The sequence below is a fragment of the Labeo rohita genome, chromosome 7 (genome assembly GCF_022985175.1).
Source record: "Labeo rohita strain BAU-BD-2019 chromosome 7, IGBB_LRoh.1.0, whole genome shotgun sequence".
NCBI classification, from domain to species: domain Eukaryota; kingdom Metazoa; phylum Chordata; class Actinopteri; order Cypriniformes; family Cyprinidae; genus Labeo; species Labeo rohita.
The window spans coordinates 17,194,365-17,209,366 of NC_066875.1; the positions used below are offsets into that span (position 1 = coordinate 17,194,365).

Sequence of the window (15,002 nt, forward strand, 5' to 3'; positions counted from 1 at the left end):
AATTTGAAAACCACTGCCGCTCGTGGGCATGAATACATTTGAAATAATACATTTAGACAGGAAAATCTGGAGCTTGCGTTAATATCATACAAATTACTTCATCAGAGAAAGTTTGCTTTCGACGTGACTTCATTTAAAAGTAGACACTTTTCAAGTTTTTAAGCTTTCTATACACGTATTTCTCATGTTTATGAGGCAGGTATTCGCTGAGATTCAGGTTGTTTTATTTACGGGTCTGTGAAGAGAGGTAACAGAGATTGAGACGGCAAAGAGCGCACCTTATTTCCTTTACAAAAGCACATTGTTTTGTTGTTATTATGACTATACACAAATAAAAGTAGACTTTGCCCTTTCAAATGATATAATGTGATATTAAGCCCCTGGAAGGTGTCTCACATAGCTCCACAGCAATATTAAAATAGTATAGATTAGTGTACAATGTTTTATTCATTTAATATTGTTTTAACATATTTAATATTGGGGGCATCAAAGTTATTTAACATATTTGAATTTTTTTAAGTAACACAATAGTTACTTTCCCTGGTATTTAATTTAATGATGATGTATCTCAGTTACTAACTCAGTTACTATTTGTGAGAAGTAACTTGTAACTATAACTAATTACTTTTTTAAAGTAACATGCGCAAAACTGGTAATTAATGGCAGAATTTTCATTTTTGGTTGAACTATCCCTTTAAAAAAAAATTCTGATAATTGCAACTTTGGATCTCACAGTTGTTCTTGGAAGTCCACCTTCTATTAACAGAGAATAACAAATTAACAGAGTGCCAATAAATATGAAATAACTGTAGTTCATAACACTCCGGTTACGATATATATAGGGCAATCCTGGACCCCCAGGTCTTCCAGGTCCTGTTGGTCCTCCTGGTCCCCAAGGGTTTGAGGTAAGACACTGATTGCAATTGGTTTGTTAGTTTGTTCAGCTGTAAACTTGTGTAATTCTGAATCCACAATGCATATTTCAGATGAATCTAGCTCATACAGCTTTACAATTTTGCAAATAATCATTTGTAAATTCCACCATTTTTCAGGGTCGTCCAGGCCCTCCTGGTCCACCAGGGCCAAAGGTAAGTTTGAATACTGCAATTTAACAGTGTCAGGTTTTACTTATTTCACTTTTTGTCAAAGTGCTAGTCTGTCTCTTTACCTCGAAGGGAAACATGGGATTGAACTTCCAAGGACCCAAAGGAGAGAAGGTATGTGCATTGTTCTCTGATAAAAACAACATATTCATCAGGTTTATTTACAGTTGGGTTTTTAATGTACATATTTTTGTATATGAAGGGTGACCGTGGATTGCAAGGACCTCCTGGGCCTCCAGGGCAGGTTGGCGAAGTATCAGGTTTACCTGATACAGTCATTCAACAAGGAGAAAAGGTAACATCATACTTGCTTCAAACCTCTTAGAACAAGATTTACTAAACAGGTGTAAAGCGGACGCTGAGGCAGAAGAAGAATCCATTTGCGGAGTTTATTTACAGACAGCAACAGTACAGAGAAACGGGCAGTAGGTCAATACCGGGAAAGCAGTCCGACAGCGTATAAACAAACGTAAACCAAGCAGCAATGTGATAAGGCAGGCAGTGGGTCAAAAAGCGAAAAGGCAGTCCAATATAGCAACCGTAACAAAAGGGGAATTCCAAAGAGAGGTAGTCAACAGGCTGATAAGGGGTCAAACCTTGAAAGCAGTCCACACGGTCAAACAAATCCAAAAGGGGTAATCCGTAAACTCAGAATCCAGGTAAGGCAAGACGGCAACAGGTAATCAGACAGAGTAATAGTAAACGCTCGGTAAGGCAGTGGAACTGGCAATACTTCGCACATGGTAGCACATGGTGATCGCTTATGTAGTGCCAAACAGGAAGTGGAAGTAGAAGCAGCAGAGGGAGCGTGCAGTCAGTATTCGGGAGAGGGCTCCCTCTGCTGGCGTGGCGTTACAACAGGGCAAAGTAGCAAGAGACTGTAATCCTGTAAAAGCACAGATGTGAGTGAAAAGTTCTGCAGGTGACAATGCACAAATTAAAAAATGCATGCAGAGCCAATGCATTTCCATTTCCATGATTTTCCATATTTTTCCATAATCATTTCCATAAAAATGATTTTTTTATGTCAAAAAAAGGGTTGTACTGGCGTGAGCTGTTAGTAAATCTGGCCCTTCAAGACTAATTAAACGTTTTTATTTTATGTTTTTTATTTATTTATTTTTACTCACAGCCCAAATCTAGTTTTTGGACATACTCAATTAATTTTTTGTCACACACAATGACAAATAGTAAAACCTTCCTTAGTTACATTGCATAATAGCAGGTGTATCAAGATTTTGTGAATGTATGTTTTAATTAATGTTTTGCTATGTTGGTTTTTTTAATAGGGTGATCGCGGCCCACCTGGAGATCCTGGTTTTCCGGGTCCCCCTGGACCGCCTGTATGTATCTTTTTTTGTTTGTTTGTTTTCTTTCCTTCCATACTACATTCATTTAAACACACTGGCATCTTGACCTCTCACAGAAGTATAGGGGAGCGTGGGGCACAAACTAACATGGGGTTAGTTGTAACACACATGGTTTAAATATTTCCACACATGCTAGCATAACCAAATTTACGGTATTTACTAGTTGCCATAGCAACAGTATACAGAGAAAAAAGTGCGCCAAAATTCAAAAGCCTTTTGAAGATATACCTGAATATTTGTTTTACCATAGTAAAAGTATGTTTCTGGCTGAAGTAAATTTTTAATCTCAGTTTTCAGTATTCATTTAAAATGAGACAAATCTGCTATTATTTTAATCTCCAATCTGTTATTTATCAGTTTAGATAGTTTATTAATGCTTTGCAAACCGGCAGAAGACACAAACCAGTTTTAAATTCCAGTCGCGCTGATGGGGAACGTTGTAACACTGCGTTACAATCTGCCCTGCTATATTAAACTATGCTATTCTGTGACATTAGCCATGTAATTTTCACTATACATTTTTATGGATTTTAATAAGAAACCACAAGAAACAAGTGAATAAAGACTGACAATCAATGTTTAATGTTTATAAAGTATTATTTTAAGAAATGTAAAGCATTTTGGCTCGTTTATGTGTCTCATGTTCTATGAGAGCTGTGTTTGGAGGAAGGGAAGTGTTCTTCTGAATGTCTGAATGTGTTTCATCTATTTGCGCACATTGTTTTCAGCTATACTGTTTAGCTGTGTTTTGCGATTATAGCCGTCCTACGTGTGGTTGTGGTGTGTTCGTTGTGAAACCCAAAAATTAGATTATTTTTATTTCTTGAAAAACGGCATTATTTTATTTGAAAAAGTTCATTCTTTTATTTTATTGACAAAATATTTTTGTTTCTGGTGTATATTTTTTTTCGTTCAGTCAGATAACATTTTAAGCTGTCATATGGTCATGTTACAACGTGCCCCTCACATGTTACTATGTACCCCACCTACAGGGCATATTGTCACATTTCACTTCCTTTCTTATGAGGTAAATAACGAAAAATGTATACACTTAAGTTATGAAACAAAGCAACATATTTGTACTAGACAAGTGTGAAATTAACGTGCATAAAAAATTATACTCTGAACCCAAAGTGGATTTATTCAAAAAGTGTTGGGTTGTGCCCCGCACTACCCTAGATTGCATTATCTGTGCATCTAAATCTGATGTGTATTATGCTTTCTTTCTTGTTTTTGTTCAGTTTGTAATTAACAATCATGTCTTTGTCTGACAGGGTCTACAAGGGGGCCAGAAAGGTGAGAAAGGAGAAACTGGGGAGGCTGGAAAGAGGGTGAGTTGAAGCCTACTGAAACCCCAAATACTCAGTTATGCTTACATATTTAAAAAGACAGCATTTAATGACTGTGATATGTTTATTTTCACAAGGGAAAACCTGGCAAAGATGGTGAACCAGGCCTCCCTGGATATCCGGTAAGCTGTCTACAATAGATGTTTAGTAAGGTTTATCACAAAGGTGATATTCTTTAGTACTGTTGTGATATCTCTTTTTAAGGGTGACAAAGGAGAGCAAGGTCCTCCTGGTCCACTGGGGCAAGATGGTCAAAGAGTAAGTAGAGAATGTTTCTTTCCTCAGCAGTATGAGCACAACGTCAGTTTCATAATAAACCTTGTCTAATGATAATTACAGGCAAGGAGGTGCAGCTTTAATATAAATGAGCTGAGTATTTATAAAAAATAGCTCACTCACAGGCCATTTTGTTACTTGAAATGAATTTAAATTAGGATTTTGTAATTATTGCACTAGTTTGAAGTCATACATACATTCTTTTATTAATGCCTGTAGGGTGAGAAAGGTGAACGAGGACTTCCTGGACCTCCATCATACAGTGTATGTTGAATATTTCTCTATTCAATTCAGTCATTTTTACACAAGTCTGATATTTATTATTATCTATCGTATTTTATCATTAAATAGTTTACTTATAAAATCCTTTCACCTCTTAGGGGGGGCCATTCCCCAGTGGAATAGGACCAAAAGGAGACAGTGGTGAGCCAGGTTTTCCTGGCCCTAAAGGAGATAGAGGACTGCCAGGTATTTAAACACCACCACGAAAAACAGGTGGTATTTTTATTTTATTTTTTAACATACATAAATTTTCTGTGAGAATTTCGGACACAGTGTGCAAGGACTCTAAAACCACTTGTGTAAAAAGATGAAACCATTATTCAAGCTTATTGTGTTTGCTCATACATGGTTCCCTGAACAGCATGCACACAAGTCCCATGTAACAGTTTGTGTCATTGTCATCATACAGAATTTGGTCATGTATTGTGGCCTGGTCAGACATTGAAGAAAGCAACAAGAAATATAATTTATCTCCAGTTTATGCATAAGAATATGTTGCACAGTGTTATGTGTATCAGTAATCAATGCGTATTTGTATTTTGACAGGTATTCAGGGACCACCTGGGCCAACAGGTCCTGCAGGTAAGTGGCAAAGTTTTTTTTTTCTTTTTTTAATTAAATGTATTAATATTTCTGGTTTTTTTTTTTAAAGGTGACCTATAATGCCTCTTTTTAGAAGATGTGAAATAAGTCTCTGATGTCCCCAGAGTGTGTATATGAAGTTTTAGCTCAAACAAATCATTTTTATAGCTTGTTCAAATTAGCACTTTTAGGGTATGAGCCAAAACACAACATTTTTGTGTTTGTCCCTTTAAATGCAAATGAGCTGGTGCTCCCGGCCCCCTTTTCAGACAAGGGCGGAGCTTCAAGAGCTGGCAAAAACAAAACAGGTCAATTCCACACACTGAAAATGTGTGATGCTCTCAATCCCACTTGTGATTATGAGCGCAACAAATTCACGCAGTCGAACTACTTTAGCAACATTAGCTTTACAGAGTGCCATGAAGCGCTTTCGGAAAGGCATTTTGGAAAAGAAAATATGACGTGTGATACTTACTTTGTCTGGAGCTGACGTTCATGCATGAAGCATTTGTATTGATCCCTTCTTCAGAATCAACCTTTGGGAAAATGCGGCATTAAACTGACCGTTGTCTGTGAGGCAGTCCGGCGTAAAATGATTGGCACAAACATATAGGACTTTTGCCACTGACATCACCAGCAGCTACAGCAAGGAAACAGTAATGGCAGTCTGCTGCTTCTCACTCAGTGCTGTGTCTATACTAATAGGGCAGATTGCCACAAATGGGCAGGCTTTCTGCCTACAATCATGTCAACAAAGGGAGAAACCTAGAATCGTGTGTTCGGAGTTTATGATTTATTGGGATTATAAAGAAATGAGTGGGTGGATTTTTACCATTATAGGCTGGTTGTTTTCACACACGCCACGCAAGGTGTTAAAACACCTTATAAAAGTGATTTTTGCATAATAGGTCCCCTTTAATGTTTTTCACACAACTTTTCATTACAATTTAGGTTAATTTATAAATGCAGTTAAATAAATCTGTCATTATAGGAATTGGAGGTCCAGGTCCTTCCGGTCCACCAGGTTTACCTGGGGAGAGAGGAGAAAAGGGTGATGAGGGACAACCTGGAGTCTCCCTACCTGGGCCACCTGGGAGAACAGGTCCACCAGGTCCCCAAGGAATCACAGGACCTCCTGGTCCCCCAGGAGAATTCAATGGTGACACACAATGTAATCGTGGTCCTCCTGGTCTTCCAGGCCTGCAGGGGGAGCAAGGATTTCAAGGAGAAATAGGACAGAAAGGTTTGCCAGTTTATTTCATACTAGAAAATAAGAATCTCTATGTATACACCTTTGATGAACTTTGTGTGTAATGTTTTCTAACATCATCTGTCTTAGGTCAAAAAGGAGACACATGCGTCAACTGTTTCACTAATGGAAACCCTGTCCCAGGACCCCAAGGTTTTCCTGGTCCTCCTGGAAATCCAGGTAATATCAAAGTCAACTTAAAATAAGTATCTTCATGTGCATGATCTTTGTAAGGAGATTATGCCATGCAGATATTTTTTCAAATGTTTCTTTACCTCAGGGGTCTCCAAACTCGGTCCTGGAGGGCCAGTGTCCTGCAGAGTTTAGCTCCAGTTTGCCTCAGCACACATGCCTGGATGTATAAAGCATGCATAGTAAGACCTTTATTAGCTGGTTCAGGTGTGTTTAATTAGGTTTGGAGCTCAATTCTGCGGGACAGCGGCCCTCCAGGACTGAGCTTAGAGACCCCTGCTTTACATAATAAAGGCATACAAATCTCATCTATGAAATGTAAATAACGTGGTACATGAACCTCAGTGTGTATTCAAGTATAGTACTTTTTGTCCATGTTCTTTAGGACCAAAGAACAAAATCTTTAATCTCACAACAAATGGCTATTTTATATGAAGTACAGATGTTTTTCAAGCTGCACATCACACTTATTTTTGTGTCAGGTGCACCTGGTTCACCTGGATCTAAAGGAGAAAGAGGACTCCCAGGAGGGCCAGGGCTCATGGGCCCACCTGTGAGTGCTGCCTAGTTTCACACATGCTGGATAACTCAATTTTTGTTTTAAGTGACAGATGCTTCAGAGTGATTGAAGATTATAATTGTTTAACACCTCTACACTTTAGGGAATACCAGGACCTCAGGGTCCCTCTGGATTCCCTGGAGAGAAGGGCGACCCAGGCGACACCATCTCTGTTCCAGGTGTGAAAGGAGAAAAGGGAGATACAGGCTTTCCTGGCTCTCCAGGTCTGCCGGGACTTGAAGGAAGACCTGGTCGTGATGGACCTATTGGTCCCCCAGGTCTCAGAGGACCACCTGTGAGTGTTTGTTCACTTTTCATTAGAAATACAACTTTTGGGTCTTTAGGTACACTGATATATAATAATACTCAGATATAATAATACCAGGCATGCTAGGCAGCCATTGATGAGTGCTGGTCAGCCTTTGGAGAACATTTTCAACCTCTATCTAACCCCTAGAATAAAATTTTCGGTCACACTTTTAATTTAAGATCCAATTCTGCTATTAACAAACCATTAACTATGACTTTTGCCTCTATACTAACTTCTAATTTGCTGCTTGTTAATAGTTAGTAAGGTAGTTGTTAAGTTTAGGTATTGAGTAGGATTAGGGATGTAGAATATGGTCATGCAGAATATGTGGTTTATACTGATAAGTACTGATAAACAGTTGGTAATATGCATGCTAACAAGTAGCTAGTTTACCGTGTGAATTGGTCCCTATACTTATACCAAATTTTTGTTTTTTTATTGCTGTGTATTTAAGACTTGAATATAAACACTTTTTGTGTGTATCATGAGAAACAGTGTTTTGCATGACTTTAATAGGTTCACAAAACAATTTTGCATCAAATATCCCATTTTTTCTTACAGGGTTCAGCATTGCTGAAAGGCGCACAAGGTCCATCAGGTGAACCTGGCTTGCCAGGACTTCCAGGAGACAGGGGTCTGCCTGGTCCCCCAGGATTTGGTCCTCAGGGCCCTCCTGGAGAGAAAGGTATCCAGGGTGTTTCAGGAAGACCGGGGGGCCCTGGAGCACCAGGTAAGAAGCAATACTTTTGTCTTATTTTTATGTTCAAATTAAGGCTGTCAGTCAATTAAAAATGTGAATCATGAATTACATATATGCTGCTTTTGCACTAATCGGGGCAAGTAAGTATATGTTAACCTACTATGTGATCATTAGAAGTGCAGCTGATTACTTGAACTTGTAGCTTAGTATGTTTCTACTATGGACATTACATCATATCATTGTTTGTCTGAATGTATAGGTCAGAAAGGTGAACCTGGATTGGCAATGTCAGAAAAAGGTGAACGTGGACTTCCAGGACGTGATGGAGATCCAGGTTTGCCAGGAAGTCCAGGTAAAGAAAAAAACAACTGACTATAGTTTGTTAGGGTACATTTAGTGGTCTTAAATGCATAATGAGCAGACTGGGAATTCAGAGTTCAACAGAGACTGGTTTCATATCTGTACAGGTAATCCAGGCCCACCAGGACAGCCTGGGTTCCCAGGCTTACCTGGAAGCAAAGGAGATCCTGGTTTTCCGGGTATTGGTTTGCCAGGACCCCCTGGTCCTAAAGGTACAATGTTTTCCTGCTACTGAAACACTATTAGACTCACATATATTTTCTACTACTATGTGTTTTCCAATTCAATTAAGGTAATTTAAAGGCAAAAATGACCATCATTCATTGAAAAAAGTCAAATACCTACCACTAAGATGTACTGTGCCATATACTCATTTTTTAAAACTTGGGTAGTGAGGAATGCTAGTTTTGTTCATATGTCTAACAGTGTTGTCCATATTCTTTAGGTTTTCCTGGTACTGCTGGTTCCCCTGGTGGACCTGGTATTCCTGGACGGCCAGGTTTGGATGGACTGCCTGGTCAGCCTGGAATACCTGGACCCAAAGTATGAAACATTTAATCTAAACAATACAACAGAATTTTATAAACTTCACTAATACATACTGAATGTTCGAATCATCAATTTCTGAATCATTTAATTGCAATTGCCAAAACTAAATTTTTTAAACTACAGCTGAATTTTGTTCATTAACTTGATCTAAGGTCACTGTAAAGACATGAAGCTTCCATGTGCATCTGTTTTCCTTTTTTATGCATGCCTGTTGTGTCTGCTTTGAATCATGGGCAATATAATGTTTACTAGTTGTATACGATAAATTAAAGTGCATTTTGGGTATAAATGAGTGGACTGTATTAGAAATTATTAGCTTTAAGCTTAAAGTGCTCAAATGAGTGTCTTTTTCCCCAAAGGGAGAGCCTGGTTTTGGTCTACCTGGCCCTCCAGGTCCTACAGGATTACCAGGCGGTAAAGGTGCCCTTGGTTCTAAAGGTGATCCTGGTTTCCCTGGAAGCCCTGGTGCACCAGGTCGTCCAGGTCTTGACGGTGGCCCTGGACCTAAAGGTAGAGACAGAGATTAAATAGTAATGTTGCACTGGAAACAAATTAGATGTCTTAAACTTTTTCCAACATTTCAAATGATCTTTCCATCTTCATTTTGCACTTAGGTGATCCTGGTTTTCCTGGTGGTCCTGGTCCTCGTGGTCCTGCGGGGCCCCCTGCCTTTGGCCTTCAGGGCCCCCCTGGTCCTCCTGGAGCTCCTGGCTCTATGGGGTCTCCTGGTACGCCTACGTTTGTTTTTAGAAAAAATGTGTCCAATCATAAACAGAGAAGCTCTTCCTGTGGACTATTCAAGCATTTTATGAACTGAGGGACCAAAAAGAATCTTAGATTAAAGATATTCTTGTTAAAATAATCTTGCGTTTATAACTAGCCAATAACTTCTTGGAAGTATAAAAGTTCTGTGACCTTCAGAACTAAAATGTGCATTCAGTGAAGTGTATGTAATAAGCATTCTTAGTAAAACAAACCTCAAGTGCTTCACTACATCAAGCCATTGTCGTCTTCACTACATCAGGAGTCCCTGGTGCGAATGGAGAGAAAGGAGACCGTGGCCCCCCAGGTTCGAGTTTTCCAGGGTTGCAAGGTGACAGAGGAAGCCCTGGATTTCCTGGAGCTCCTGGTCCACCTGGTCCACCTGGCGGTCCAGGACTACCTGGTCAAGATGGCCTGCCAGGACTGCCTGGTAATATGATGAGAGCAATATCCGATGTTATCACTTTTGATTGTATATACTTAATACAATGTATGTCTTGTTTCTTTATAGTCTTTCTCTTCTAATCTTGTATCATTATTACAGGGCCTAAGGGAGACATTGGTGGGATGGGTGCTCCAGGCCCTGCAGGTGCTCCTGGCAGCCCTGGCAGACAAGGTTTTACAGGACCAAAAGGTCTGATACCATTTTTGCTTCTGCTCAAATTTCTAAAACAGTTTCATAAAGTCCTTCATAGAGTGAAATATTATTGTGCTCTGTGTGCATGCAGGAGATGATGGTGTCCCAGGACGACCAGGAAACCCAGGTTTCCCAGGAACAAAAGGAGACAAAGGTGACCCAGGCATTCCAGGCCCACCTGGCATAGGTCCAGTTACAAACCTACTTAAAGGACAAAAAGGAGAACCTGGAACTCCAGGTGAGTCAGACATGTTGGCTGCTACCTATTTCACACCATCATGGTCTTTTTGGTAATGCCAAAAACTCCACAATCCTCTTTATTTGTTTTGTAGGTTTTAGCGGACCACCAGGAGCAAAGGGTATTCCCGGTATCCCTGGAGATCCTGGTCTCCCTGGGCAAGATGGAAGGCCAGGTCTACCAGGACCTCCAGGTAAAGCAGACAAGTACACATTTGAATTTGAGACATCAAAAGCAACTAGTCTCCTGTATGTGCATATGAACCAGTGAACAGGGTTTGGTTGACAAGTTTAATTGATTTTGCCTTCATGTTTAGGCCCCAAAGGTGATCCTGGTCTCCCAGGAGTTTCGGGGTCTCCAGGAGCCCCAGGACTGAAGGGTACCATGGGGGATATGGGATTACCAGGTCAGCTCTTTATTCTCATACATTCACATTCTCAAAACCATTGAAACCTTTGAAATCTTGAAGCTAGACTAAGCCTGTCTTTTTTGTTATAGGAGTTCCTGGATTGAAAGGAAACCCCGGCCAATCTGGCCGACCTGGCCAGCCTGGTTCCCCAGGAACACCAGGGTTCCCAGGACCCAAAGGTGATCCTGGCTCACCAGGATTTGGACAACCGGGAACTCCTGGGCCAAAGGTAAAAACATCATGTCTTCTGCTTGAACATTGAGAGTATTTACTTTCATATTTAATGCTTTTGAATTCTATTAAATTCCCAGGGTGAACCAGGCTCTCCAGGATTTCCTGGAACCCCTGGTCTGAAGGGCCAGCCTGGCTTTCCAGGACCTCAAGGCTTGCCTGGTGGCTCTGGACCAAAGGGTGATCCAGGACTCCCAGGATTCCAAGGTGCTCCTGGCATTCCTGGCCCTAAAGGTTTGGATGGTGCTCCAGGCTCTCCTGGTCCTAGTGGAGCACCTGGTAGGCCAGGAGAACCTGGACGACCTGGATTACCTGGCCTCGCTGGTGATAAAGGTCTTGCTGGTCGTGATGGTATTCCAGGACCTCCAGGACAAAAGGGTGAACCAGGTAAGTCTGGATCCAAGGGAAATCAAAAGTGTGTTGGATGTGTGCAGTGTAGCATATTTTTCTAGAATAATTTCTTTTTAACTTCAACTCTAGGTGCTCCAGGCCTTGGTGGCCCAGGCCCACAAGGTTTCCCAGGTTCACCAGGTAAAGTACTGAACGATTTGCTCTTGTATCTTCATTTTTAAACCAGAAGACTTGTTACAATAATTGTCTTTACAGGGCCTAAAGGAGACCCTGGTTTTCCGGGTCCTGCTGGTAATCCTGGATTTCCTGGTCCAAAGGGTGAGGCAGGATTCCCTGGGTTGCAAGGTCCAGTTGGTCCTGTAGGACCACCTGGGCCTCCAGGTCTGCCTGTGCAGGGACCTAAAGGTATCCAAGGCCCACCTGGTCCCCCTGGAAGATCTGGTAAGTTAAACATCTCATCCTTTTGGCCAGCCCTGCCCTCTGGGTTTCACAATGCATGAGTCAAAATGAGCATATCAACCTTTTGCACTGATATTTGCATTTACTCTCATTTAGTTGGATTTAATAGTCAAATTTTTTCAAAATGAGTGTCCAAAGAATAGTTGTAATCAGAGCCTCTATTGGCCTATTGGTTGACAAAAAACAATTTTGTAATCCCAACAAATACAGACACAAATACTGGCTTCACCGCATACATACTGTGCTTTACCACAACGTTTGTGGTTTTTCTTATGCACGCCTACACCCTCCAGAAACAATCAAATTGATTTATGAAAAGTGATAGCATTCATGGTTTTGGTGTAGTGGCTTGTAAACTATACTAGAGAAGGTATTTGTCTTGTAATTGACACAACAACATGAATTTTTATCTACTAGCAGACCTAATATTAAGTCATAAATCTGTTTTACAAATTAAACAAAGTCAGATACAAGTACCCCTGGCTGGGAATCACTTCATCAGCATAGCATATGTAATATTATGATTGTGAACCAGAGGGCATACTGGCTTTGTTTTTGTTTGTTTGACTGATTTGCATGGAATATTGCACAAGCAATCATTATTATGCCATATCCATGTCACCGAGCACAAATACACTCACTCTCAGATGACAGAGCACCAGACACACTGTTTGCATTCCCTTCACTGCAAGTGATCTTGTGTTCTAATCACTCCCTTCCTTTATTGTGAACCGGTTTGTCATGTGTTAGAGAGAAATGAAGGATGTGCATGAAGAGGTTTTGTGCAGTCAGTGTTTCACAGTTGCCCAGTCAGGGCTCTATGAGTATTACACACAGTGTCAGCATCCACTATACATACAGTTCACCTATCCATTTATCCAATCCTTGTGTCTTCACATCCACCCGCCCCTTCTTTTCAGCAGTAAAAGCTTCAGTGTTGTCCACAGGATACTGTCTATGTCTCTACATAGACAGGGTCATCTGGCACTTTTGCATGGGAAATGTGCTGATTTGTAAGAAATAAAAAGCCACTGCGGGACTATCTAAAATGGGCTCCACCTCATAAAAAGAGCAAAAACTTTCTTCATTCATAAATTCTTCTGCACTTCATTTAGGATAGATATAAAGCTTTTGAATTTGATGTGGAAGGAGACCATTTTGGCTAGTGTCTGTTGGCCTTATTTTGACCCAGGCGCATTCTGGGTATTATATGCATTTTCTGTTTTACTTTACTTTTCCTGTGAATGGCTCTGCTCCTCCTGATGACATTGGATCTTTGCAGGCCCAGCAGGTCAGCTTCTTTATGTTATAGAGCTGATTTTTATGCTATAATGCTTAACTTATCGCATCACATTGCTTATGTTGCTGTGCTCTGTATTTAAAACTATTACCTTGTTCTTTGCTTCTCCACTTATTGGATTTTTGGGAACCCGTTGACCTTTGACCCCACTATAGGTCCTGCAGGTTAGACAACTTGGTTTGATACTCACCTGTGTCATGCTGTGCACTTCCATTTGTTATTAGATGATTTACCTCTCTGCATAAGAGGTCAAGTGCGACTGGGATTCATGTTTAATTTTTGATGTTTAACTTTCTCATGCCCATCCAATTATAGAAATGTAGTTATGAGTGTTTAGTTGATTTCTTTGTGCATTCAGTTCTTCTAGAACAACCCAGAACTCTTCAACAAATCACATACAACACTATACATGATACACATGCACTCAAACCGAGATATTAGTGCTTGTTTAAATAATATTGACAGTGATTTCATGATGTAAGATGAATCCTGTTAGTTTTGATCTTCTACGTGTGAGTAAAACAGGTAGAAACTGATTTCTTTTCTGTGAATGTGAAGGTCCTCCTGGCCCTGAGGGTCAACGTGGACCTCCAGGTAGTGGAGGAGTAAAAGGTGAGAAGGGCATGCCTGGACTTCCTGGGACACCTGGTGGACCAGGACTGAAAGGAGAATACGGTCCCCCTGGCTTTCCGGTAAGCATTAGAAATGTGTTTTGAAAAGAATGTTTAGCTATTGTTAGCATTGTTAGAAACATTTCTATTGTATGCTGCACTTGGTTAATGTGGGTTTTTAATCTTTAAGAAGTAACTTTGCTGAAAAGTCGACAATATTTTGTTTCTCTGGAATACTTGATTCTGATTGGTCAGTTATAACGTACTCTGGTCATTATCATTTCTTGATAACTAACATTGGCAACTAATTTCCTGCATAGTTGTGCTAGTACAGTTATATGCAAAAGTTTGGCAATCCCTTGCAGAATCTGTGAAAATGTGAATAATTTTAACTAAATAAGAGAGATAAAACAAAAAGCAAGTTATTTTTTATTTAGTACTGTCCCGAGTAAGATATTCTACATAAAAGATGTTTACACATAGTCCACAAGACAAAAAAATAGCTGAAATTATATAAAAAAAATTAAAAAAAAAGACCTGCAAAAGTTTGGGAACCCTTGGTTCTTAATACTGTATGTGGTTACCTAGATGATCTATGACATGGTTTTGTTTTTTGATGGTTGTTCATGGGTCCATGAGCACTGTTCTTCAGAAAAATCCTCCAGGTCCTGCAGATTCTTCAGTTTTTCCAACATTGTTTGCATATTTTAACCTTTTCCAGCAGTGACTGTATGATTTTGAGATCCATCTTTTCACACTGAGGACAACTGAGGGACTCAAACACAACTGTTAAAAAAGGTTCACACATTCACTGATGCTCCACAAGGAAACATAATGCATTAAGAGCCGGGGGGTGAAAACTTTTTACATTTGAAGATCAAGGTAAATTGTACTTAATTTGTCTTCCGGGAAACATGCAAGTATTTTCTGTTGCTTCCAAAGGGCAGTAATTTTTTAACAAAAAATTTTGTTCAGAAGTTTTCACCCCCATCTCAAAATCATACAGTCACTGCTGGAAAGGGTTCAAATATGCTAGAAAGATGCTAGAAAACTAAAGAATCTGCAGCACAGTTTAACTGTTCAGAACGAACAAGGGACTCATGAACAACCATCACAAAACAAA

At 40.0% G+C, this 15,002-nt stretch overlaps 1 protein-coding gene across 1 annotated transcript in view; it reads left to right on the forward strand.

Annotated features, from left to right (window-relative positions):
• The window catches only part of col4a5 (collagen, type IV, alpha 5 (Alport syndrome)), a 46,504-nt gene that overhangs the window by 24,432 nt on the left and 7,070 nt on the right, over positions 1-15,002 (forward strand). Inside the window, exons 10-40 of the mRNA XM_051116003.1 lie at positions 843-905; positions 1,053-1,088; positions 1,176-1,217; positions 1,306-1,398; positions 2,393-2,446; positions 3,748-3,804; positions 3,900-3,944; positions 4,027-4,080; positions 4,318-4,362; positions 4,479-4,566; positions 4,927-4,962; positions 5,954-6,205; positions 6,302-6,391; positions 6,886-6,956; positions 7,066-7,257; positions 7,834-8,002; positions 8,232-8,324; positions 8,440-8,544; positions 8,778-8,875; positions 9,241-9,391; positions 9,496-9,609; positions 9,906-10,073; positions 10,188-10,277; positions 10,372-10,518; positions 10,613-10,711; positions 10,835-10,924; positions 11,017-11,156; positions 11,239-11,545; positions 11,639-11,689; positions 11,765-11,950; positions 13,827-13,960. Of these exons, the coding sequence (XP_050971960.1) occupies positions 843-905; positions 1,053-1,088; positions 1,176-1,217; positions 1,306-1,398; positions 2,393-2,446; positions 3,748-3,804; positions 3,900-3,944; positions 4,027-4,080; positions 4,318-4,362; positions 4,479-4,566; positions 4,927-4,962; positions 5,954-6,205; positions 6,302-6,391; positions 6,886-6,956; positions 7,066-7,257; positions 7,834-8,002; positions 8,232-8,324; positions 8,440-8,544; positions 8,778-8,875; positions 9,241-9,391; positions 9,496-9,609; positions 9,906-10,073; positions 10,188-10,277; positions 10,372-10,518; positions 10,613-10,711; positions 10,835-10,924; positions 11,017-11,156; positions 11,239-11,545; positions 11,639-11,689; positions 11,765-11,950; positions 13,827-13,960 (3,360 nt within the window). The remainder of the gene's footprint in view (positions 1-842; positions 906-1,052; positions 1,089-1,175; positions 1,218-1,305; positions 1,399-2,392; positions 2,447-3,747; positions 3,805-3,899; positions 3,945-4,026; positions 4,081-4,317; positions 4,363-4,478; positions 4,567-4,926; positions 4,963-5,953; positions 6,206-6,301; positions 6,392-6,885; positions 6,957-7,065; positions 7,258-7,833; positions 8,003-8,231; positions 8,325-8,439; positions 8,545-8,777; positions 8,876-9,240; positions 9,392-9,495; positions 9,610-9,905; positions 10,074-10,187; positions 10,278-10,371; positions 10,519-10,612; positions 10,712-10,834; positions 10,925-11,016; positions 11,157-11,238; positions 11,546-11,638; positions 11,690-11,764; positions 11,951-13,826; positions 13,961-15,002) is intronic.